The 27,512-nt window shown below is 38.4% G+C and overlaps 1 protein-coding gene across 4 annotated transcripts in view; it reads left to right on the top strand.

The window, feature by feature from the left end:
- The window catches only part of dnah5 (dynein, axonemal, heavy chain 5), a 109,119-nt gene that overhangs the window by 71,467 nt on the left and 10,140 nt on the right, over positions 1-27,512 (top strand). For all 4 annotated transcript variants that reach the window (XM_078251910.1, XM_078251909.1, XM_078251912.1 and 1 more), the window contains 15 exons: positions 765-900; positions 1,454-1,635; positions 2,626-2,760; positions 5,863-6,018; positions 9,790-9,972; positions 12,649-12,753; positions 13,041-13,179; positions 13,652-13,766; positions 15,290-15,480; positions 17,507-17,628; positions 20,282-20,431; positions 21,363-21,608; positions 21,885-22,104; positions 24,641-24,846; positions 27,026-27,229. In XM_078251910.1, coding sequence (XP_078108036.1) covers positions 765-900; positions 1,454-1,635; positions 2,626-2,760; positions 5,863-6,018; positions 9,790-9,972; positions 12,649-12,753; positions 13,041-13,179; positions 13,652-13,766; positions 15,290-15,480; positions 17,507-17,628; positions 20,282-20,431; positions 21,363-21,608; positions 21,885-22,104; positions 24,641-24,846; positions 27,026-27,229 — 2,490 coding nt within the window. The remainder of the gene's footprint in view (positions 1-764; positions 901-1,453; positions 1,636-2,625; positions 2,761-5,862; positions 6,019-9,789; positions 9,973-12,648; positions 12,754-13,040; positions 13,180-13,651; positions 13,767-15,289; positions 15,481-17,506; positions 17,629-20,281; positions 20,432-21,362; positions 21,609-21,884; positions 22,105-24,640; positions 24,847-27,025; positions 27,230-27,512) is intronic.

The following is a 27,512-nucleotide window of genomic DNA, read 5'->3' as shown; positions in this document are numbered from 1 at the left end:
TCTGGACAGCCCAAGTTGACTCCTTTTATGATTTTATGATTAAGATTCAGGGCTGTTCATCTCCGGGGGCCAGAAGCAAGATTGAAAGGCTCGCTGCAGAAGCCTATACCAGACAGTTTTTATTGAAGAAACAGAAATTATTGCTATTGGGCAAATGAGCTCTTTATTGTATTGCCTGTGAGCATCTGATTGTTGATCTGAAAGCTAAAGGAAAAGCTAATTTGGGCAGTTAGATAGGATAAACATTATGAAAAGAAAATATAAACTCCATCCATCAATCAATCAATCAGGGGTTGCCGGGTTCCTGAGCCTATGCAAACCTAACCCAGCATGCATTAGGTGTAAGGCAGGTGCCTATCACTACAAACATATAAAGAGAGAACATTTACACCTACTACAATTTAGAGTTTAAATTAACCTGCATATTTTTGGACTTCCACATCTGGAGAAAACCCACACAGTGTAAAAACAACATTAAATTACATTTGTCATCATCTTTATACCTGCAATCCTATGCTGAGTCCTATTGTACTAGGATTAGAGAGCATCTCAACTCACAAAGGAGTTGGACTTGATTATTTTATTACTGATATGGACATGCTCTCTTTGTCCATATAAACATACTTTAGATTGGTATAGATATGCACAGGCTTACAGAGAATAAAGGGTTGAATGAGAGTTGGATGGATGGACGATGAAGAGACAGTTGGAAGGGCATCAACCTACTGACTTGTTTGTCTGCCCCCCCCCCTCCTCCTTATCAGACCCTGCTGGAGGATGCTGAGCGCTGTAGACACAAGATGCAGACGGCGTCCAGTCTCATCAGCGGCCTCGCTGGCGAGAAGGAGAGATGGACTGAGCAGAGCAAAGAGTTTGCTGCACTGACCAAACGCCTTGTTGGTGGGTTTCAATTTTTATTTTTTATTTTATTCTTTTTATTGATCCCTAGTGGGGAAATTACATTTTTTTTTCACTCTGTTGTTAGAACACACTACACACAGGCCTGAAATACACACACATATTAAGAACTTCAAGCTTGTATTCAGAAAGCTATGGCATCAAAGAGATGTCTCTGCATTGAATAATACTGATTCATGCTCTGTTTTGAATAACAGTGATTTGTGAAATGTTGTTAATTAGACATGAATTTACACCATTTCTGTTCGATGATTAAACAAATACACACCAAGTCACTCTTGTATTACTAGCCTAAATGCATTTTGCCATTAATGCATACTAATTACCAACAATGTGGTCAAAATGTTACATTTTAGACAGACATTTTATTCCCAATGTACTGCAAACATGGTACAATTTATCCACTAATTATTAAGCTTTTTTTTACTTTAATGCATTAGCATAGCCTGCCACATCATGGGCTGTTTTCTGATTGTGTTCACACTAACACATAAACAGTATTTAAGTATTTAACCCATTTGTCTTCTTGTTTCAGGTGACGTTCTTCTGGCCACAGCGTTCCTCTCTTACTCTGGACCCTTTAATCAGGAATTTCGTAATCTGCTACTGAGCGACTGGCAGCGGGAGTTAAAGCAGCGTCACATCCCATTTGGCAACAACCTCAATCTGACCGAGCTTCTCATTGATGCACCCACTGTTAGTGAGTGGAACCTACAGGTCAGTGTTCTACTTTGGTAACTACTGCCAACCCAATCATTCGTTTTAGTGCATATTGATGCAGTAAAAAGAGTGTGTGATAATTCTATACTGTACTGTGGTGCTCATAAGTTTATGAACCCATGCTAAAGTTGACTAAAAAAAGGAATAAAAAAATCATCAAAAAATCTTTTGGAAATTAATCGTAATGCCTTAATTAAAAAAATTAGGAAAAATCCAACCTTTAAGGACACCAATTTTCTTTGTGAATGAATAATGTATCGCAAATAAATAAATGTTCTTCCTTAAAATACAGGGGGCATAAGTAAGTACACCCCTATGTTAAATTCCCATAGAGGCAGGCAGATTTTTATTTTTAAAGGCCAGTTATTTCATGGATCCAGGATACTATGCATCCTGATAGAGTTCCCTTGGCCTTTGGAATTAAAATAGCCCCACATCATCACATCCCCTTCACCATACCTAGAGATTGGCATGGTTTTATTTCAGTTAGCCTAATAGCTGGTTTGATTTACATTGAGAGATGATTTTATGGAAAGTACCCCATGCCAATCTCTAGGTATGGTGAAGGTTATTTTTTTAATTAAGGCATTAAGATTAATTTCCAAAAGATGATTTTTTTATTCCTCTTTTTAGTCAACTTTAGCATGGGTTCATAAACCACTGTATCTAATGTCCAGGATAGATACTTAATAGATACGATTTCTCACAAAATGGAAATGAAAAGTGACCTTTCCCCTGTGAAACAGTTTACTTTTAAAGTAGTTTTTTTTATGAGGACTTCATATACACATTTGCACATATTTAATTATTAATAAAAACATTTTTTTAATAAATGTATGTATCATTTACATGTTTATTGTTAATAAATCAAATACTAGATGCATAGTTAATTGAAGTAGAATTATTGAAATAAATGCATAAATTACCTGGCATTAATAAACATTAGGATTAAGCCTGAACCAGTTTCTTTGTTTTTCCATTTTACAGGGGCTCCCCAATGATGACTTGTCAATTCAGAATGGCATCATTATTACCAAAGCTGCCCGTTTCCCCCTCCTTATTGACCCCCAGACGCAGGGAAAAATCTGGATAAAAAACAAAGAGACCAGGAATGAGCTGCAGGTTTGGGATTTCTTTCTTCTGTTGCTTTAAAATATGTGACCTGTGTTTGCTACTACATTTTGTAATATATACAACCTTTATTTATTCAGGGAGGGCCACTGAGAGCAAGATCTCTTTTCCAATGACGCCCTGATTACAGCACAAATAAAAAGAAATAAAAACAATCTCAAAAATTACAGGACAATTAAATAATCTGATCATAAAAAATAATTTGATCATAAAACATTACCCAAATTACAATATGTAAAAAATGAATGAAGGAACAATCACAAAATTACAGCACATATAAACAATAAAAACAAATGAGAATCACTGATGTAGACGAATAAAAGGGCTATTAAAAACAAGAGTAGTACATATGTAACACATTCAAGCATCATCTTGAATGTCCCAATGGAAACAAGTTGTTCTGATTTGAGAGAATCCTGAAGCCAGTTCCATCATCCTGTCAGGAGCATAAAAGTTAACAGCACTCTTTCCTAATATACAATTGATGCATGGCGTGATAAGTCTAATGTGTGTCTGTGAGCATGTCTGATGTGTTGTGTTAGTAAAATTTAGCAGCGAAGACAGAAACGGGGGAATCTTGCCATATAAAGCCTAATAAATAAACAGTAAACAATGTTGCTCTGTCCGGATGGTAAGAGAGGGCCAGCCCACTTTTTGATACAAAATACAATGATGGGTGAGAAACCCACCACCAGTAATAAAAAGCAGAGCGCTGTGATATACCGCATTCAGCGGCTTCAATGTGGCAGAGCATGCATGTAAAGAATGTCCCCATAATCAAAAACAGGCATTATGAGTGATTGCACCATAGTTTTCCTACTGAAAAAAAAAGAAAAAAAAAAAAAGACTTATTACTGTACAGAAAACCCATTATTCGCCTCAGTTTTTTGGTTAGCTGTTCCACATGAGTCTGAAATGAGAATTTATTGTCAAGCCAAATGGCGAGGTATTTGCCTGCCATGAAGTGTATGAATACACAGACAGGGGTCCAGGCTAGGCGACTTAGAGAACATAATCCATTTAGTCTTGTCAGGATTCAAGACAAGCTTATGGCTGATTATTATTATAGCTGAAGCAATAGTGGGGCCAAAACTGTACAAAATTCTATTCTATCATCCGCATTGTAATGAATATCACAAATATTATTACTATATAAAATTAACAGAAGTGAACCAGAAACAGACCCTTGAGGAACACCTTTATCCAATACAAGAGAGCTGAATCGAACACCATCATAGAAAACTCTGTCTCTCAGACAGATAATTGGAAAACCAGTTGACTGAAAGACGATCTAAACCAATGGAGGACAGTTTGTTTAATAAAATATTATGGTCCACAGTGTCAAAAGCCTTAGACAGGTCGATGAAAAGAGCAGCACAGTGCTGATGGTTATCAAGACCATTCAAAATGTTATTTAGTACAAGTGTTGCAGCTGTAATATTACTTTGTCCTGGTCTGAATCCTGATTGCTGAGGTTGAAGGATATTGTTTGCATAAAAAAGGCCCGTATTTGTGCATTAACCAAGGTTTCAAAAACTTTAACTAAACAACACAGTTTGGAAATTGAGAGCAGTAATTATTTAATTCACTTGGGTCACCACTTTTAAGCAACGGTATAACCTGAGCAGATTTCCAAACACTAGGGATTGTAACAGAAGTAAGGGATAAGTTAAATATATGAGCAAGCAGAGGGGCACTGGTACCGGATCAACAGCATGACCAGAAGAAGCTACAGTATGTTGGCTGACAGCCTGTAATAAAGATAAGAGTGTACCATTTATTAACATTATACAAGAACAGCGACAACATATTGGGGTCAATCAGACACCACTTATATAATATGTAAAACTCACTGATGGTTGTGTGTCAAGAAATTGCTCCTCTGTTTTCATAATTTTTCCTGTCATTTGTTTTACCTGAATCTTATTAGAAATTATCTAATCTAATAATGCAGAATTGCCAAAAATTAAAGCTCATATTCAACTACAACCATCTCATCATCATGTCAGGATTTTAATGTCATTATTTTTTATCCCTCTTTTTCTAAATACCATAGTGTATTAAGAAATGTAATAGTTTTTCCCTGTGCCAGTTTTCGTAATGCGAGATTTAGATTTTTTATCAGCCTCTGAAATCTTCACATTGTTGAAATATGTCTAGATGCTCAGTTTCTGTAATGTACTGTTTCCCCTTGAATCCTTTTCATTGTCCAACATGCTTTTTCTTTTGTACAGCGCCTTGAAAAAGTACTGCAAAATTCTGCAGATGTAATAAGACCAGCCAAGGTCACTGGCCGTTAGGGGAAATCTCTGAGCCAAGTTAATGCATTCTGCAATCCTTTTATGAGTGTCCTGAAGACACATTTCCACAAGCAGAGGGTTTAAACCCTTTCCACAAGTGACCTCATCAAAACAACAGATTTTATTTTTGTAAGGTTTTCTAAAAGTGGCTCATCTTAAAAAGTGATGTGTTATTAGTTTGACGAGTCACATTCTCCAGACAGAGGTTGGCCTTTGTATCTTAGGAGGAATGAGGGAGAAGTCAAATGTGTCTTTCCTTCATTTGACTGAATAAGATGCTTCACACTGTCTCTTATAAATCTGTTCATCAGTGTGTTGGAAACAATGTGATTGCTGTTGAGGTCAAATAGGAAGGTGATATCTTAATCAAATAATTAAAATGTATCTATGTTACACAAGGTTTTCCCCCATTAAAACCAGATTGTTTGGTAAAAGACAATAAACATGTTCAGTGCGGACATGGGACATTGTGGTAGCTGACTGATGTAGGAGCTTGATTCAGAAAGGGAATGCTGGGCACCTGGGTAGTTCACCTGGTAGAGCACGCGCCCATATACAGAGGTTTACTCCTCGACATAGTGGCTACTGGTTCGACTCCAATCTGTGGCCCTTTGCTGCATGTCATTCCCCCTCTCTCTCCCCTTTCATGTCTTCAGCTGTCCTATAAATAAAGGCCTAAAATGCCCCAAAAAAATCTTTAAAAAAGGGAATTCTTCCAGGTGTCATTGCATTACATCTTTATGTAACATAATTACCTTTTTATATTAATAGAGGTCTCATATTCTGATCCCAGATCACCTCACTGAACCATAAGTACTTCAAGAACCATCTGGAGGACAGTTTGTCTCTTGGGCGACCCCTTTTGATCGAGGATGTAGGGGAGGAGTTGGACCCTGCACTCGACAATATCCTTGAAAAAAACTTCATCAGAACTGGCTCCACATACAAGGTAACATGGCAGAAATATCCATCCTAACACACGCATGTACCAGTTTACCTTGGTTACAAGAGTGAAATGGGCAGATGTGTTTTGTGTGCTGGTGGAAGGCATGATGGGACTTGGCCAGGGCTGCGGTCAAATAGTCAAATTTGCTTAGGAAGGTTCCTAACGGAGTGAAATGACCCAGAAGTAGTTAAGTGGCTGCCATGATAAGAGCCGTTCGAATTGTCTAAGTGATAAGGAAAGGTGCTTCAATGCTTCATTTGTTACCTCCTTTAGCATAGGATACACTGGATCATCCTTTACGAAAGGACCACAAGTCCTTGCGGCAGCACAATTTAATGTGACGCATCATCATTTCACTGTTCATAATCAGTAGCGCTGGCAGCCGTAATTCTGTATGCACCGTGCGTACATTATTTTGGGTGAGACATTTAAACACATCTAATAATAATGATAATGTACTTTATTATAACAGTTAATGTGACAACTTTACTCTCGTCTCCATCGCGGAAAATTACAGCGAGCATGCATTTATACAACTGTGAATGAATGGAACGCTGAATCTAAAGTTACACAGCGCACCGGAAACTGGTTTATCTTTAGCCCAGAGCAGCGTCTGAAACAAGCTCACCTGTTTGCCCGTCATAGCTTATTTCTACATTTCTACACTATTTTGACCACTTGTGAAAGTAGGAATATTATGTGAGAATGCGCAGATCAATTACCTGAAATCACCAACCCAAATAAGTTACTTTCACTTTCTCTACAGTCTATGTAGGCTATTGCTTTTTAAACGATGTATTGTAGTGATGTATGAGTGTTTTTTCTTAAAATTTACTGTAATGATGAGAGAGGCTGCTTGCGCGCAGTAATGCCACTTTAGCTGATATTGTGGGACATTTAAACAGCAAAACCAAAAACTGTAGTTATAAACTTGACAGAGAAAACATAACTCAACTTTTAGGTTCTGAAATAATCAATTGAGTTATGCTGCTGACTGCTGTCCTTGTGCGTAAATGCGTACAGTATAGGGGACAGCTTCGCTGTGTTTACAGTTAAGAGAATATTGTCCTGATTAATAATGTATTTCTTTCACCCACCTGCAACCATCTAACCCTTATAACATATAATATGTAGCCTACAGTAGATTTGTACGTCTAACGCGTTCTGCTTATCTTGCATACATTTAATTATTATTTCCATACATTCATCCTAATTGGGAGTCATGTGGATAAATATGATTGCGCAGGAGAGTGAGCATGAGCAACCAATAATTATATACTTTATTTGCTGAACACCTTTCATACAAGAAACCTACAGCTCAGTGCTTTATAATAACGAAATTACATGCAGTGAACGTTTCACATTAAATTACATAATTAATGCAGAATAAATAGAAAAATAAAATGGTGATGAAGTAATATTTTCCACTGGGTTGTCCAGGTTTATTGAGCCAGCATGAAACAACACAGTGAAAACACACAGGGCAAAGTATCCAGTTGCCTTTCTGTAGTCCACCTTCAGAACAGTGTAGTTTCACCAGCTGACCCACCCATGTCAATAACATCCGCTGTTGCATGATTACGCAGCCGAGTGTTAAGGCTTGTATTTTCCTAATTCCTTTTGAATTCTCCTTCACACCTTTCCTTGACCTCATGGCGTTTACCATCGGGGTTAAGGAAAAGTGGTTAGGAAAGGATTTAGGAGGTAATTTCTTCCTGTTTTTTTAATCCCCAATGCAGAAACACGTTTTTTGACTGCATAGTAAACAAAAAAATTCTTCTCTTCTGCATCTGTCTCGTTAGTTTGGGGAGAAATGTTACAGTTAACAGTTAAGGTGCTCGCTCTCCAACATAACCAGGAGACTCAATGATTTACTTTTGTGTCTAACATTGAGTTTGTAAAATATCAGACATGTTACAGGCATTTCGTATTGCCAAATTAATAAAACTCAATAATTACCTGGATTGAGTTATTGCTGTAGAAATGCAATTAATGGGATCAGTGGTATTAATGGAAAATGAAATTGGTGCAGGAGATTTAGTGATGAGATGGGTAGTTTTTCATGTTATGTAATTGAAGCAGTTTGTTTCTGTGCTTTGTTCAAGTAGATGTGTTTTATTTTTTTAGCAGCTACATGTGAGATGAGAAGAACATTTGAATATCTGGGGAAACCAAATCAGGCTTTAAATATCCACACATTAGTTAGGTAATTTAATTAGCACAGTATTTTTGAATGAAATATTATATATAATAGACAAAAATAATCATCCTGAATTTAATATCTAATCACACTCAAACTGATGTCTACCATGTCAAGTCTAATGAATGCGTTCACAATAAGAGTGCAGCCCATTAAACCCAATAGCACTATACTGTATGTCTATAGAGGGTCTCACTGGCTTCAAGAAACTACATTTACTGTTGATGGGAAGTGAAATCCAATATTGTGCTAGATAGCTTTTGCTTTAGCTCTTTTCATTTGTGGCTGGACAGAGAAATGGACCACTCTCTGTCTCAGCATTCTAATTTTCTGTAATGTACTGTTGGAATTAGATATTTCTAATTTGGAAAATTGCAGAGCATGGTATGAATAGTTCTTTTTTCTCAGAATTTTATTAGCCAAAATGGCATCCCAGAAGCAAGCTTTGGATGTGAATGAGTATTACAGGAAATCTAGTATTGTACATGGCAAGGAAGCACTCTAAATTGGTCTCTCTGCCAATAAATTGGTTTGAACCTTCCAAAAAAAGCGTTTTTATTGCACACATAATGTCTTTTGGTTTCTTGCTTGAAAAGATTTCAAAGAAAAATTCTGCAAAACTCAACTGAGAGGTCCGTCAAAATGCATTTTGCATACAAACTTTTCTCATCCAGATCAGCATGAACTTAAGTTATTGTACTGTACATTCACAACAGGGAGGTTGCGAGAAAGAGGTTAAAGTCTGCTTCTAGGCATTTCTCTCTCTCTCATTATTGCCTCTAAATCCTGACTCCAGCTGACTGTTATTGACTGGTTATTTAGAAGCTGACACTGCAGCTGCCTCCTTCTGTCTCACATATGCATCAACCAAACACAAACAACTGCACTCACACACACATCAAACATACCATATAACTGCAGGAAAATATGCACACACACTCACACCATATGGTGCTTGCAAGTAAGCATGTGTTACATGCAGACAACACATTCAACCAGAAGTCTCATGGCTATCTATTGAGAGGCCCAATTAGAGATATCTAAGCTCTCTCTCCCACCCTCTCCTGAAAAGCTTTCATTTTTATTAATATCCTGGTGTAAGGAGGAAGTGAAGGTGTCTGGGCCCGAGAGCTTCAGGGACAAACCAGCTGAGCTGATGGATAATTAGAAGTTATACTGCCACATGTAATTTAATGCTGATCAGAGCAAACACAAGAGATACACATCCATGCACATGTACATTACTTTACACACTTACACAAAAACATATGCACACAGAAAATGTTTCTGAGCAGCTGTATCTGCAAAGCATTTGTTTGCTGACACCAGGGTACACCTGCCCTTTGTCAGTATGGCCTACTCATACATTTTCAAAGACATCTGCTTAAATTAGTGACTATCGACAAATGTGTGACAAGCTATTGTCTTCCTGAGGTGGTTTAGGGTGGATTCAGCTGAATAATCGGCACATTGTTTCCCCACTGTACATGTGCTTTTGATACGTATGCATGTGTATAGGTATTTTGTGATGCTGACTTTGTGCTCATTATCGTCTTTCTGTCTTTTTTTTGCAGGTAAAAGTGGGTGACAAAGAAGTGGATGTGATGAAGGGCTTCAGGCTGTATGTGACCACCAAGCTGCCTAACCCGGCTTATACTCCTGAGATCAGTGCCCGCACCTCCATCATTGACTTCACCGTCACCATGAAAGGACTAGAGGACCAGCTGCTTGGCAGAGTTATCCTCACAGAAAAGCAGGTAGAGCCATTTACAGTCGCATATATATATATATATACATATACATACATACATACATACATACATTCATACATAGTATATATATATATATATATATATATATATATATATATATATATATATATATATATATATATATATATGAAAGGAAACTGTTTAGTTTCCTTTCAAATGGTCCCCCATTTGTAAGGAACATGCATTTGTGGGATGAGCAGCAGCGCTGAGTATGTGGGTTGCGCCCATGAAAAATTTGCCAGATCTTCTCTGCCAGTGCCAATCAGCTTATTCTGCCATTGACTCGTTTGGTGTTTGGTGGATTGGATGATTGAAGTTTGAAGAAACAAGACATATTGGCAATTTAAAGTGCCCATATTATGAAAAAAACACTTTTTCTGGGATTTGGGGTGTTCTTTTGTGTCTCTGGTGCTTCCACACGCATACAAACTTTGAAAAAAATCCATCCATGCTGTTTTGAGTGAGAAACGGTTTCTGAATGTGTCCTGCCTTCAGTCTCCGGGTGAGCTGTTCAAAATCGGCACGGCTTGTGACGTCACAAGCCGAAATAAGCTGTCTAACCGCAACCGTTAGCTCGTAGCGTTAGCGTTCGCATGCTAACGCTAATGCTAAAGCTAGCATGCTACCTCGTTCTCAATAGCAAAGTACTGCTACAACACACACAAGTTCACCATAATCTACAAAAGAACTACTTCCATGTGCGCCCTCATTTAGAAGTCTCCCAGCTAATCCTGCCTTGTAACTGACCGAAGTCGGAGAAACAGCCTTTCTTTTACTGTCGATGGAGCTAGCTAGCTGACATGATCTACATCTGAGCTACTGCACATGTGCGAGTGCAATCAAAGATAGTACAGAAGAAGAAGAAGAAAAGAGGTCTCACTCTGTAGCTAAAACAGAGACCAGGTGAAAAGAGGATCTGCAGCAGTGAGAGAGAGCTGTGCAGTACAACAAAAATATGGTGAATTTTGAAAATGAAACCATTTAAACCTATTCTGGTACAACCTTAAAATACAATTATGAACCTGAAAATGAGCATAATATGGGTGCTTTAACAATTTATTCATTTCACAAACAGGAGCCTCAGTAACGTGTGGAAGAACCATACACAGCCAAAACAGCCTGGCACCTCCTTCTCATGCTGGTCACCAGCCTGGTCACACAGTGCTGTGGGATGGCATCCCATTCTTCAACCAGCATTTGTCGCAAATCAATAGCAACAGCAAAATAACCTGTTTGGCAATGGCAGAGAAGATTTGGCAAATTTTTCATGGGCGCAACCCACATACTCAGCGCTGCTGCTCATCCCATAAATGCATGTTCCTTACAAATGGGGCACCATTTGAAAGGGAACTAAACAGGCTTTCCAACGGTATAAGATGTATTGCCAAAAACCATTGTTACCACAGAGAAATAATCTACCAAACACAGATTTCCTTACTTTTTGTGCTAAGTTTACATACATATATATATATATATATATATATATATATATATATATATATATATATATATATATATATATACATACATATATAGTATATTTCCACAGAAAGGATGTACCTCCATTGCTTAGACCATTTAAATACAGGCTCCCAACACCTCCCCCTACTGTGTACCTCATTTTCTCTCTCTAGCAATCACAAACTGTGTGACAATATAACTGGGTTATAATATATAGCCATATATAGCTATATATAATATAGGAACAAACTCATAAAAAAAGATAGCATACAAATGCGCCAATACCAAAAATACACACACACACACACACACACACACACACACACACACACACACACACACACACACACACACACACACATCTACATTTTCAGGGACTTGATCTAATGGAAATGCATTATAAATGCACCCAATGCAGAGGACGCATTGATTGTGACTGTGAAAAGACTGGTGGGACTGTGGGAAGGTCCCGCTAGAAATGGCCAATCACGTATTTAATCATAATGTGCGCTGAAGCTACTATCTCAGCTGTAACGGCTGCATCTCCACAGTTCATGCACCATTTACAAGCCCAACATCATTGTTCAGTTATTTTCTTTTACTTTATGTCACTGCTCCTGTATGTTCAAAATACTCAATTTCCAGTAATACAGTATAAATAACCACTAATTCAGAGGGCTCCCTCCAGAAAACATTCATTGGCTTTAAAGCCACCAAAGACAAAAATGAACACACATTATAAAAGATAAGATGAGCTTTTTAGTCTTTTTCATTTTCACAGTCAGTTGTCTTGACCATATGAATCTTTACAGTGTAACTATACTCGAGAGTTAAAATCAAACACACAGTGTCAGAGAGGCGTATATTTCCCTTGAGTCGGTGACTGGGGTTTTGGTTCATGCTACTGGAGGATTACAGTTCCCCATTTCCTCTGTATTCAGTAGGTTCTATCTCTGGATAACAAGATAAATCCTTTATGTACTTTACTTTCATCTTGTCCACTCTCAGGCTCAAAATCTCAACCTCAATCATGTCAACTTCAGGATCTCAACATTTTAAAAGGCATTTCATTTGCTGATCAAATTCATGCCTCCCAGGGGGTAAACGCTTTTGATTTTAATGATCCTGTGGCCTTTCCTCTAGCACCATGCTACAGCTGTGAAACCCATATGTATGTCATCTGTGTTTATATGACACCAGGAACTGGAGAAGGAGAGGACAGACCTCTTGGAAGATGTGACATCTAACAAGAGAAAGATGAAGGAACTAGAGGACAACCTCCTTTACCGACTGACCAGTACACAGGCAAGGAAATATTAAGAGTTGTATCAGAAAACATTCTGAAGTGATCAACAACATTGCTTGCAACTAAATATGGATTGGGGCATGTGATAGTCATACCGTTTTTGATAAAGCAGGTTGTTGATCTTGGAGTTACATTAAAACGTTGGACCTTACGTTTGTTCCAAGGAAATAAAGTTACATAATGGAATATTGGAAAAACATACATATTCACATCTGTTACAGCCATGGATAATGTTTCCATTTTCATACATCTTCTGACTTACTCTTGCAAATATGTCTCTTTGTAGGGTTCACTGGTGGATGATGAGAGTCTGATTATTGTCCTTGGCAACACCAAGCGCACAGCTGAAGAGGTCAATCAGAAACTACAAATTGCTGCTGAGACCGAGATTCAGATCAATGCTGCCAGAGAGGAGTACCGACCTGGTAGGCCATGACAACTGGCTCAAAGACAGAATTTACACTTTTTGGGGGGTAATTTACTCTGGTTGGTTACAGTGTGTCAGCCAAGTTCAGGTTCAGTCACACAAAACTGATTAATGTTCAGTTTATATATCAGCTCATGCAATGGCAAAATGGACACTATCCAAAAGAACATTTGCTCACCACACACATGTTTTTGAAACAGTGTGAACCGAATTGACAATAAAAAGTCTGTGTCAATCTGTGCTACATATTCTAAAGTTAACAGACATTTTGAGCAACTTGATGATCAAGTTTGACCTTTCACAAACTATTTATTTATAATCTACATGCTAATATTTTAATGAAAGTATGTGACTGTGTGTGACTTTTTATGAAAAAGATTTTATTTATGAATAGATGCCGTGAAGTCAATAGACACCTCTTTCAAGAACTTGGTTACAGATGCAATTTTTGTGTTTGTGTGTGTTTTCAGTGGCCACCAGGGGCAGTATCCTGTACTTCCTGATAACAGAAATGAGTATGGTGAACGTCATGTATCAGACCTCACTGAGACAGTTCCTGGGACTTTTTGACCTTTCTCTGGCTAGGTAAGAATACTCCAGCATTTGCTCTCTGTAATAAATAGTTTTTTACTAAGTGGAGTTTAGCTATAGCCAGCAAGTGATCCTGTGCCTACATGTCAGCCTTTGTATTACAAAGTTGGCCCGCAAATCTTTGCTCCTCATTGTGATTTGTAAATTCTTAGTGTGGGACTTGTTGGGGTTATTGGCAACAGAGTTGGTGCTGCTGGAGCACTTGGTGCACTTTCTAGGCAACTGAAACTGATTAGAATTCAGATGTCTGTGGTGCTATATCAGCCTTTCCCAAAATATTGATTTCAAAAAAGGTCAAAACAATATTAAGTTTACTTCAAACAGCTCATACTGTATAATTCAAGTGTCTTAAAGCCATACAGTTCCAATCTGTGGCCCAAAACGTGTGTCATTATCTCTCCATGATCTGTCTACCAGTTATACATTTACACACAGTAACAACAGCAAGAAAGAGATGCAGCTATATGTTGTCAGAAATGAATACTTGGAGCATGTGAACATCACAGTAACATTTGTGAATACAAAAGGACAAAATTGCACATTACCAAGATATGTTCTTTGTCTGTTTGCTCTAACATCTACCCATTATTTACAATACACTCCTCTTCAGTACACCTTTTTAACAAAACAAAAAAAGAATAAATTGTGTAATGTGCTTCCTGACTAGAAAAGAAAGCTATCCTTGATACAGGATTTATTTACTTGTTAATGACTATCTGTCTATCTAAGTTCGGAATACGACATTGTGATGTGGAGAAGGTAACTCTTGTCCTGGATCTTTGTAGCACAAGTGGAGCTATGTGGTTGAAAATCTAGGAGATAATGAGATGAAGAGGGACTTTATGTGTGTCTTCGAATTCCAAACAATATATTGCAATTCGATATAACAATGGTCCAAAGCATTTCTTAGATACACAAATATTAGCTAGTATTAGCTTCACAAAGGTAGCTTGTGTTGCAGCACAATTGGATTTAATTGCTTCAAATATAAACTAAAGGGAATTATTTCAGCTTGTTATGTTCAGCTTATGGGAAGCTACATAGTCTATGTTGATACTACTAAACATGGATACTTTAACTGTGATGTTTTGCTTTTGGAAATACATTTGCTGTTGCATAGTGCAAAGTGTTTGGAGTGCCTGAGGCAAACATCAAATACAGTGACAGCCCATTTTAATCCAGCTACCCATTGATTTGCCAGCTCGAATAATTTCTCATCAAACCATCATCACATCATACAACTAATTATGTCAACATTCCCAATATCCATAATGGCTAGAATAAACTTTCACATAAGTCACAGTTACCAAGCGCCACAGACACCCTGAGCCTCAAGTCAATAAACATTAGGCATTAACCATTAGGTTAACCGGTCTGATCATTAGTATTAACCCCTCTGACCATGACAATATTCAATTTAAACTATGTGACATTATATCGGGAGCTCTAAGGGGCTAATAAGCTGCACATTTGATGAAACTTTATATGATATCTGCTATGAAATCCCACTTAAACAGGTCCTCCAAAAGCCCTATCACCAGCAAACGCATCGCCAACATCATAGAGTTTATGACCTTTGAGGTGTGTAAGTACGCAGCAAGGGGTCTGTACGAGGAGCACAAGTTCCTCTTCACTTTGCTGTTGACGCTGAAGATCGACATGCAGAGCAACAGGGTGAAACATGAGGAGTTTCTCACACTCATTAAAGGTAAGATTAAAATGTGAACAATGTGCACGTGTTATTTTTAAGAGTTGTTTTCTCATTTAGATAACACTATAATAATGGTACATGAAAAAGCATAAATTCATTCATGTAGTACTTCATGAACTATCAGTGATGTACACGGATTAATAGTATGTCATGCATGACTTAATGCAGGAACAATACGTTAATTGATCTATCGATTAAGGTATTTCAATCATCATAATTTCTGATTCATTAATGATGTTAATGTCTTCTTTAAAAAACTGACCAGTCACAGCAGTGTACATATATTCTGAAGAAATGTAGTGTTGTAATCATGGTTAACTAAACATGACTTCATCATTACCTCATCATGTTTGTGGCCCTTCAAATAAAGTGCTAACCTGGTCCATCTTTAGTATTGATGAATACAATATGATTAATGTTGGCATAAAATTAAATGTATTAAGAATTAAAGTGGCAAAATTATACTGAGGTCACTACTTTGACACAAAATACAGTACACCGCAGATGCCATTTTGTAGTTGCTTTATTCACAACAATATAAGACACTTAAACAGTAATGTCTAAGAACAATTCTCACCCAAGTAGGATATTTATGAATTGTTTTACTAACTTCTAAGTGTCTGAAGACCAGAAATGTCTTGGCAATTTTTTTTATTTGAGGGGTCACAAAGATGATTGCTTTATATCCCACCATTAATTATATCTTATGTATCAATGTTAAAGATGGACCAGGTCTGCACTTTATTTGAAGGGCCACAAACATGATGAAGTAATGAAGAAGTAATGTTTAGTTAGTCATGATTACAATACTACAATTCAGTTTCTTTAGCCTGTCACTTTAACTACAGATTTACTTAAGGAAAAGACATGAACATCATTAATAAATCAGAAATCATGATGATTGAAATACCTTAATTAATGCTTTTATTAATGTATTGTTCCTGCATTAGGTCATGCATGAGATGCTAATCATCATGTAAAAATAACTGAAACTTTTCAATGCTGTGATGCAGAGCTCAGCAATGTGTAGTGTCTGCTACACCGACATCTTGAAACCCAGTAATGTTCTTTGAAGCTAAACTCCCCGATTTTTGTTATCAAGCCAAATAGTTCCCTTAAATCCTAAAATTTTCCCCAATTGCAATTGTGTGAAGTGGTGAGCTGTGAAGAAATTTCAGAATTTTAGGAAGCTATCAGATGCTGAAACAAAATCAAGTACTCTTTATTTCAGTAGTATTTAGAGTTGGGGTGCTGTAAAGCCAGCAGTACTATTTGGAAAAGTAAAAGTTTCCTTGAAGAAAATGTTTCTTGGACTCTGATCCTTCACCTGTTTCCTTCACCAGTCTGTTATGTCTCATCTTCTGAGACTGATTCGTTGTGTCAGTACCTACAATATGTATTGGATATGATTTGAGCCAAAGAAAGACATACATGCATACACTGGCATACCAGATACCTGTCTCCACTGAGACTGCCTTCAACTCTCAACATACAGACAAAAGAAGCTACAAGTGTTTTTTGTAAAGCTATGATTCACCTCAAAACCACCTCCAGGCCCTTAACATCAGACTGGAATTGCCATCTATTTTCTGTTTTCTTTTTTTATTCTTAATTAATTATTTACTTTCCGTAGATATTATATTTTTTAAATCTCATCTCAAGGTTTACACACATTTCAAACATATTGGTATTGTAGCAGTTCACTGAATCAGAAATATGGAGTGCTCCTCACCGCAGGGATAACAGCCAGCTATAGTAACTGGCAAGGCCAGAACAGACAGGCTGCTACATGCATGGAGTTCCACCATCTGTCAGCTCTGACCTGCTAAACATTGACTCACTATGACTTTTGTGTATATTTTTCAAGGTTGTGTTTTCGCGTTTGCATTAATTTAAACTATCAATTATTCTGTATTTTTGCATATATGCAATACATTATGGGTTCTCTTTGGGTCTGTGTGTGTGTGTGTGTGTGTGTGTGTGTGTGTGTGTGTGTGTGTGTGTGTGTGTGTGTGTGATCCAGGAGGTGCATCTCTGGACCTAAAGGCCTGCCCTCAGAAACCAGCTAAATGGATCCTTGACATGACCTGGCTCAACCTTGTAGAGCTGAGCAAACTGTGGCAGTTCTCTGATATACTGGATCAGGTACAACACATACACGCACACACACGCGCACACACACGCACACACACACACACACACACACACACACACACACACACACACACACACACACACACACAAAAGTGTATGATACCTTTCTTTAGCTGAGAGTTTTTACCCACAAGGACTTTTATCTATTAAGTGTGCAGATAACACTCATCTGTCATCTGTTCCTCACTACCACAGATTCAGCAGTGGTCTCTATGTGCTTATGAAATATTTTTTCACAGCTCTGCTTTGCACTAGTGAGCATGTCAATATCAGTCTCATCATGTCTTGCTTCATCTCTCTCTTTTATGCACACACGCACACACACACACACACACACACACACACACACACACACACACACACACACACACACACACACACACACACCACGATGGACTGTCACCTGCATACAAATACACACACTCTAATGGAGCTTAGTTTGGAGAAACTTCCAGTCAATTTTCTTTGGCTGAGCATATGCGCACACAAACCAATGTGTTTGTGTGTGCACCTTTGTATTCATTCACATGCACAAATACACAAGTTTGTATGTGGATGAAGAACAGGGAGAGGTGGATTAACAGTTCTTTGTTTAATGAAATCGGTCTTCCCACAAGAACAAGGCGAGGACAGGATTATGATGTCAGTCCACCCAGAATAGACAGACAAAACCTGAGCCCTTCTGACTCTGTCTTCACACTACAAACAAAACTGTACCACACATGTCACACAGATGCACCTTAATTCACACATAAAACGCACAAACATCATATCCAAGCAACCATTTTAGCATTGTTGTTCAAGTTCATTTAGCTTAGACATTTGTGTGGGACACACTCATCTATCAACAACTACTGTTAATGTGCTCTTCACTGAAGCCCTTAAACTGGAGCTGCTCAGTGGCTAATAGACAAAGACAATCAGCTCTCAGTTATGAATGGTAAATGGACTGCTTTTACATAGCACTTTTCTACTCTTAGCTACCACTCAAAGCACTTTACACACTACAGGCACCATTCACCCCATTCACACACACATTCATACACTGGTGGCCGAGGCTGCCACACACGGTGCCACCTGCTCATCAGATAAACATTCACGCACATTCACACACCGATGGAAAAGCAAACGGGAGCAATTTGGGGTTCAGTATCTTGCCCAGGCACACTTTTCACATGTAGACTGCAGGGGCCAGGGATCGAACCGCCGACCTTACTATTAGTAGACGAGCGCTCTAAAATGTGTGTATATGAATGTAAAGCAGGTGATTGCTTCACATTCCCAAATAAATGCTCATTAAATAAGATGCACTCCATTTCATAATGACCCACAGAGCCATTTAACATCTTTATAATATAATGTTAACCTTAAGTAAAGTAGTTAGAATGTCCCCTAGAAATGGGATGATGATGTCAATTTATTTAAACTGTCAGCTTTCTACTACGACCTGGTTAACACAGCTTTATTTCTGTTGGAGAAACCTGATTTATTGTCCATGCATCTGATTATACTGGGTTTCTAACAAGGTTTTAAATATGCTCATATTAATGAAAGAGACTTAAAACAGGGGATGTATAGCTGTGACATCAGTGGATAGTTGAAAGGAAACTTGTAGCAATTTGTCCTTAAATCCAAAATAACTACTAACTTACTAAAACAGTAGCCAACATGAATATGTAAGGTTTCACAGCTGAACATTAGATTTGTAAAAATCCAAACAGATGCCGACACTAAGAAAAAAACCCTGAACCAAACTTCAGGCTGTTAAGCTGCATCACAAATCACTAATACACGCCAGGGTTAAAAAAAGTTGGTCGAGGGTAAATCTGATTACTAACCAGCTGCATTTAAATAGTGGTTAGTTACCAGGTTATTGTGATCCATGCACTGTAAAGTTCATCTCTGATTTCCTGCTTTAACTTAATTTCTCCCAGTAACCTGGTGTCCTGTGTGTATGTAAACACAGTGATTAGCAGGCTATGTGATGTCAGAGGATATATGCATATGTGGTGCTATCAAGCATTAATATCTCTTTTTGAAAGAACATGTTTTACGTGGATTCAATGGAAACTGCATTCAAGGACCTCTGGTTTTTAATTAGTTTGTTGTGAAATGATTAGGAGCATTTTCCATATTTAAGACATATACTGTATGTCAATGCATTTCCACAAAGGACATTGTCAATAGGGTACTGTAGTTCTGGTTATGTGTTAAAGTTTTGTTGGTTTTGGCTTGAACTTAATGTTTTGCAGCCTGTATTTCCTTGTGTAAGTTTTAAAGAAGGGACAAAAATAGTTCCAATCAGTATCCAAACATGCTGTACAGGTACAGAAAAGTGCAGACAGTCACATGTTCATCATTATCTTTAAGCACATCAGGACAATTTGGACAATTTGTGGTGTGCATCTAGGAGAGTGCGCAGTGAATTTCAATATTAAATAAAAACGTAGGATAATTTTGATCTTAGTTTTCTTCTTTCTTTTTGCTAGTGATAGATTTAATTGTGGTGCTGTTTTTAACCATCAAGGTGTGTGTCTCTACGTGTTTGCCTGTAATATGTAGTGATTTTCTTTCTGCATTTTCTCCTTCTGTCCAGATTTGATGTAGTGGGAAGCAATTTCATTCAATATTACATTTCTTTCAGATAAGTCGTAACGAGAAACAGTGGAAGTCATGGTTTGATAAGGAGGCCCCAGAGGAGGAGGTGGTCCCAAACTCATACGATCAGGCTCTTGACTGTTTTAGACGCCTGCTCCTGATACGCTGCTGGTGTCCAGACAGGACCATCGCACAGGTAAGAAAAGACACATGTGTGTGTGTGTGTGTGTGTGTGTGTGTGTGTGTGTGTGTGTGTGTGTGTGCGCGCATGCATGCGTGTGTAGTTGGTTACAGAATACAAGGATCTGGTGGCCTAAAAAATTCTCTCAGCTTAATCCTAATACATTTACTTTCACTTTTCGTAGTGAACAGTAATTCCCACAGTTTTTAATTCACATCATGAATTTGCAACAGTAAGATGCAGTCATACTGTAGCTTAGGTTCAAATTAATAAATTACCATGAAACAAATATAACAGAGTAGCCTAAAACGTTTGTGTTAAACTTTGCTTTTTCTGCTAAACTCGTTTAAATGTTTTTATACATTCTTTTAAATCCTGTTTTATTGTATGACCTTTTTATTGTGAAGCAGATTGAGTCTGCCTCCTATATAAAATAATTGCCTTGCCTAAAGCAGCATATTCTTAATCAATTGAAGGGTCAAGACAGGGAAATAGATGCTGGTTTACTTGTATTAATTAGACTAGGGTCAGTAAAGCGTAAGAGTCTAAAAATATCTTAATCTACAGTAACATCTCCCTTGGCAAAGTCTCTCCTTGAAGGGAGAAGTGGAATACATTTAGTGTAACAGCTCTCTCTCTCTGCTCACTGAGCCTGCATATCTACAATGGCTAATGGGCATTCACTTCTTACTGATGGGTAGTTTTTTGGTCCACTGCAAACGAGCCTGGAGTGGAATTTATTTAGTTGCACTCACAAACAGTCCAGCAGTCATCCTTGTTTGACCTCCAGCAGCAACCTTTACTGTTTACTAAAAAGATCAAGCCAGTAAAAACAAAAATCCTTTGAACTAGTCACTCAGTTCTCAGCCTTCCAGTAAGTAAATGTATTCCAATGTTTAGTTTTAATATGTCTTCTTTGCCTTGTTACTTTCCCTTTCTCCTCTAGGCCCGAAAATACATAATGGACGCAATGGGGGAGAAGTACACTGAAGGGGTGATTCTTGACTTGGAGAAGACGTGGGAGGAATCAGACCCTAGAACACCTCTCATCTGCTTCCTGTCAATGGGCTCAGATCCAACCGACTCCATCATTGCGCTGGGGAAGAGGCTAAAGATTGAGACCCGATATGTCTCCATGGGACAAGGACAAGAAGTCCATGCCCGCAAGCTTCTACAGCAGACCATGGCTAATGTGAGTCAGTGGTGTGAGCTTTACTGCTATTTTGCATCACTCAATGTAGCAGTAGAACAGTTGTTTCTGACTAGACAGCAAGGTGCTCTGTCTCTGAAAAATGTTTCTTAAATGTCTTTAAGCTCTTTGATCCCTTACAGACAGACCAACCTTTTCAGAGTTAGTTCAAAAAGACCTTTATATATATATATATATATATATATTTATCTCGACTACATCATCACTTTGCAGTCCTTGATATAGATGATAACCATTACTCTCATTATTTGTCCTCAGGGTGGCTGGGCCTTACTCCAGAACTGCCACCTGGGTCTGGACTTCATGGACGAGCTAATGGACACGGTGACAGAGACAGACTTTGTCCACGACAGCTTCCGTCTTTGGATGACCACAGAGGTTCACAGACACTTCCCCATCACCCTTCTGCAGATGTCAATCAAGTTCACCAACGAACCACCACAGGGCCTCAAGGCGGGGCTTAAGAGGACCTATGGAGGTGGGGCCAGTTTGGTTCAGTTTAGTTCAGCTTAAAGTAAAAATTAATTCATCAGAGGTCTTAAAGTGCCCATATTATGAAAAAAAATCACTTTTTCTGGGATTTGGGGTGTTATTTCGTGTCTCTGGTGCTTCCACACGCATACAAACTTTGAAAAAAAAAAACATCCATGCTGTTTTGAGTGAGATACGGGTTTCTGAATGTGTCCTGCCTTCATTCTCCAGGTGAGCTGTTCAAAATCTGCACGGCTTTCTACCTAACTAGCCGAAACGAGGGGGCTAACCGTTAGCATGCTAGCTCGTTCTCAATGGCAAAACACTGCTACAACACACACAAATTCACCCTAATCTACAAAATAAATTGTACAGAACTACTTACATGTCCCTGTTCTGCAGGTATTCCACGCAAAGTTGGAAGTGTGCCCTCGTTTAGAAGAAGTCTCCCGGCTAATCCTGCCTTGTACAGGCCAAAGTTGGAGAAACAGCTAGCTAGCTCATGTAATCCTTAGCAAGCTACTGCGCATGTGCGACTGCCAACAAAGACGTTACAGAAGTTGAGAGGTCTCACTCTGTAGCTAAAACAGAGACCTGAACTCAGGGTGAAAAGAGGCGCTGCAGCAATGTGCAGTACAACAAATATGGTGATTTAAGAAAATTAAACCATGTAAACCTATTCTGATACAATCTGAAATTACAATTATGAACCTGAAAATGAGCATAATATGGCCACTTTAATCTATTATTTTACTGAGCAAGGTGAGAGTGTTTTAAGTATGCTGTATTAAGAATATAGATGCACACATCCTGCCCTGAATCAATACAGTGGTCCAGCCTGAACATTTTGTTAGTCATAAATACGGTGGAAATAAAGTAAAATGTCAACATATTGATTCTTAGTTTATCATTACAGGGGGATCAGACGTGTGTGTCTGTGTGAGCGAAATAGAGGAAGTAACACAATAATGAGAATTTAGAAGAGGGTGTCTTATTATTCTTGATGTATACATGTGTAAACAACTCATTTGTGGATGCACACACATACACACACTCCTTATGACCTTCAATAAGTCACATAATCAATTAAATAAATTTTTTTTATGCTGCTGCTGCCTAATTCATGTACCAAAATTAGGCCAAAAGTAATTTAGTACCAAAGACCAAAAAGCCTGTAAAGTTTGTGATTTTTTTAAACAAGCTGAAACACATGGTTTGTGTTTTTATTTAAAGAGGGTAAAAGGACAATATTTAATATATTGTATATAAACTAGCTATGTGCCTGGCTCATATGGAAAAGTAATATGTAACTGCACTTTAAACTTCTTCATTTAATTAGGAGAAATCATACTTGTTGTGGACAGAATATTAAACTAAATTTTTAGGGCGGGCAGATTTCCCCTATATTCCTTCAAAACTATTATTTAAAAAAACTTTAAATGTTACAACTCCCAAATGATGATGACCCCATGGATTTAGAAGAAAATTTACTACTGGCTACTATTTTCTATTAATTATTTTGTAGATTAAACGTGGGGATTTCAGCTGCCGTTTTTCAACTGGAGTTATATATCACTTCTTCACACGGTTATCCTCCTGAGGATGGCAAGATTTCCCAAACCTTATTAGAGCTCAGGAAAGCTCTTTGTGACATTGCCTGTCAGATTTCCCAAACAGAGAATAGGCAACTTGCATTATGCTAAGATAAAAGTGTCCTACAATACAGTAAGTGTGTCATATATGGAGTTTTGGAAATTGCTCCATCTTAAAATGTTTAAACCAATTTGATAAAAGTGATTCACTCAGCAAATATGTAAATCAGAGATCTTCAACAGGGGTCCGGGAACCCTAGGGGGTCCTCAGAGTTACTGCAGGGGGGCCCGCCAAATGATATAGTATAATAATTTGCATAATGTTTTGTCAAAAATGTAAATGTCAACATGAATCCAACATATTATTAGCAAATATAAATCGACCTATTTGTGGAAAAAAAACCCATTGATGATAGGCTTACTGACCTATAGTTAAAGTAGTCTCTAAGGTAGCCATCCACAGATAGTTTAATCCTAAGGATTCACTGTGCCATATGCCAACAATTAATATTTTATAAGCTTAGTATTCTATGTACTAAAAATGGTATATAAGAAGGCTTTAGGCCACCCACACATTATTGTAGGCCCAGTTTAATACGCAACTTCATTTTATACAATATCTGTAGTAGGGGGCCCATGATCTGTCTCTCTCAGTTAAGGGGTCCTTGGCTTAAAAAACTTTGAAGACCCCTGATGTAAATAATGTGTTCCTTCAGACCAAACATCAGCAGTTTAAAGTTATTTTTCACCCGTTTTTGTTCCTAATGTATTGATGCCTTCCAAGTCTGCTATAGTAGAAGTACTGTAACAAACTTTCCATAGCTGGAAGGCTTTGGATTGTAGATCAAAATGTTGACCTCAAAAGCTGATAGAACCTCAATCATTATGTGTTGCTTTCACTCTCCTGTTGAAGAGGGCTGCTCATGTGTTCATCCATATATCCCTCACCAGGTATAAACCAGGACCTTCTGGATGTCAGTAACATGGTGCAGTGGAAGCCAATGCTGTATGGAGTGGCATTTCTCCACAGCACAGTACAGGAGAGGAGGAAGTATGGGCCTCTGGGATGGAACATCCCCTATGAGTTCAACCAGGCCGACTTCAACGCCACAGTCCAGTTTGTTCAAAACCACCTTGATGACATGGATATAAAAAAGGTAGGAGATGACTCTTCTCAAGTGCTAAGCAAACTACAGTGTGCACCTCTACAGTGGGGCAAAACAGTATTTAGTCAGCCAGCAATTGTGCAAGTTCTCCCACTTAAAAAGATGAGGGAGGCCTGTAATTTTCATCATAGGTACACTTCAACTAAGAGAGACAAAATGAGAAAAAAAAATCCCATTGTAGGATATTTAATGAATTTATTTGCAAATTATGGTGGAAAATAAGTATTTGGTCAATAACAAAAGTTCATCTCATTACTTTGTTATATACCCTTTGTTGGCAATGACAGAGGTCAAACATTTTCTGTAAGTCTTCACAAGGTTTTCACACACTGTTGCTGGTATTTTGGCCCATTCCTCCATGCAGATCTCCTCTAGAGCAGTGATGTGTTGGGGCTGTCGCTGGGCAACACAGACTTTCAACTCCCTCCAAAGATTTTCTATGGGGTTGAGATCTGGAGACTGGCTAGGCCACTCCAGGACCTTGAAATGCTTTCTACGAGCCACTCCTTGTTCCCAGGCGGTGTGTTTGGGATCATTGTCATGCTGAAAGACCCAGCCATGTTTCATCTTCAATGCCCTTGCTGATGGAAGGAGGTTTTCACTCAAAATCTCACGATACATGGCCCCATTCATTCTTTCCTTTACACGGATCAGTCGTCCTGGTCTCTTTGCAGAAAAACAGCCCCAAAGCATGATGTTTCCACCCCCATGCCTCACAGTAGGTATGGTGTTCTTTGGATGCAACTCAGCATTCTTTCCCCCCCAAACACAACGAGTTGAGTTTTTACCAAAAAGTTCTATTTTGGTTTCATCTGACCATATGACATTCTCCCAATCCTCTTCTGGATCATCCAAATGCTCTCCAGCAAACTCCAGACGGGCCTGGACATGTACTGGCTTAAGCAGGGAGACACGTCTGGCACTGCAGGATTTGAGTCCCTGGCGGCGTAGTGTGTTACTGATGGTAGCCTTTGTTACTTTGGTCCCAACTCTCTGCAGGTCATTCACTAGGTCCCTCCGTGTGGTTCTGGGATTTTTGACCACCGTTCTTGTGATCATTTTGACCCCACGGGGTGAGATCTTGCGTGGAGCCCCGGATCGAGGGAGATTATTAGTGGTCTTGTATGTCTTCCATTTTCTTATAATTGCTCCCACAGTTGATTTCTTCACACCAAGCTGCTTACCTATTGCAGATTCAGTCTTCCCAGCCTGATGCAGGTCTACAATTTTGTTTCTGGTGTCCTTTGACAGCTCTTTGGTCTTGGCCATAGTGGAGTTTGGAGTGTGACTGTTTGAGGTTGTGGTCAGGTGTCTTTTATACTGATAACAAGTTCAAACAGGTGCCATTAATCCAGGTAACGAGTGGAGGACAGAGGAGCCTCTTAAAGAAGAAGATACAGGTCTGTGAGAGCCAGAAATCTTGCTTGTTTGTAGCTGACCAAATACTTATTTTCCTGAGGAATTTGCAAATAAATTCATTAAAAATCCTACAATGTGATTTTCTGGATTTTTATTCTCATTTTGTCTCTCATAGTTGAAGTGTACCTATGATGAAAATTACAGGCATCCCTCATCTATTTAAGTGGGAGAACTTGCACAATTGGTGGCTGACTAAATACTTTTTTGCCCCACTTATATAAACAAACACATATTTAACAGCTACCAACAACAGTAAGATTCAGTACAAATAGTTCTGAGTGCAAACTTTCAGAGCAATGATGGTTTAAAATGCTGTGTATTTGAGAAGCTTGTAATGTAATTGTATTTGTTTCAAAACTGTAAAATGGAAAATGTCACTCTGTGCCCATTTCTACAGCTGGAGTGAACAAAATAGCCTTGCCCTTATCTTTACAGGTTCTGTCATTCAAAAAAAGTGAACTCTTCTCTAAAGAGTCAATCAATGCTGTTTCAGAAAATGTTTTATTAGCAGAAAAGTGCCACATCCAACTTTCATGAACATGCAAAACAGAAATAATAACCACACTGTTAAAGCTGTGCATAACATGAGAGAGTACAGTCTACCTTCTCCATGGTATTTCCAGTCTCCTCACAATACACTGCACAAATCAAATTACACATTTATCAACTCTTTTTGCCTCTTCAACAACTGTAACCATTTCACGAATTGTATTTGCCGTCATCTTATATTCACTTTTTCATACCTCTTCAGGGTGTTTCATGGACCACAGTGCGGTACATGATCGGCGAGATTCAGTATGGTGGCCGTGTGACTGATGACTATGACAAGCGCCTCCTTAACACCTTTGCCAAGGTGTGGTTCAGTGAGGACATGTTTGGCCCTGGCTTCTACTTCTACAGAGGCTACAGCATCCCAAAATGCTCCAGTGTTGACCAGTATCTGACATACATTCAGGTGAGGCACACTGAGCTGGAGGATGGTTAACTTTTCACACTTTACCACTGTATCTGGCTTCTACAAATAATAGAAAAAACTTAAAGCCATCTGTATGACTGGACACGTTGCTGTAAAATGTCACTGTCAGTTTCTGATAAGGGACACTGTCTTGAAGATTTCATGTGTTTGCACATTCGTACACTATCTTTCTACCTTTTTGTTAAAAATTCTGCATGTGTCGTGTTGCCGTTTGAGTTTTTTTCTATGCTGTCAGCTTTTAGTGATATCATAAACAGTGAAA

The sequence above is a fragment of the Sander vitreus genome, chromosome 6, assembly GCF_031162955.1.
Source record: "Sander vitreus isolate 19-12246 chromosome 6, sanVit1, whole genome shotgun sequence".
Taxonomy (NCBI): domain Eukaryota; kingdom Metazoa; phylum Chordata; class Actinopteri; order Perciformes; family Percidae; genus Sander; species Sander vitreus.
This window is presented reverse-complemented; position numbering and strand designations above follow the sequence as displayed.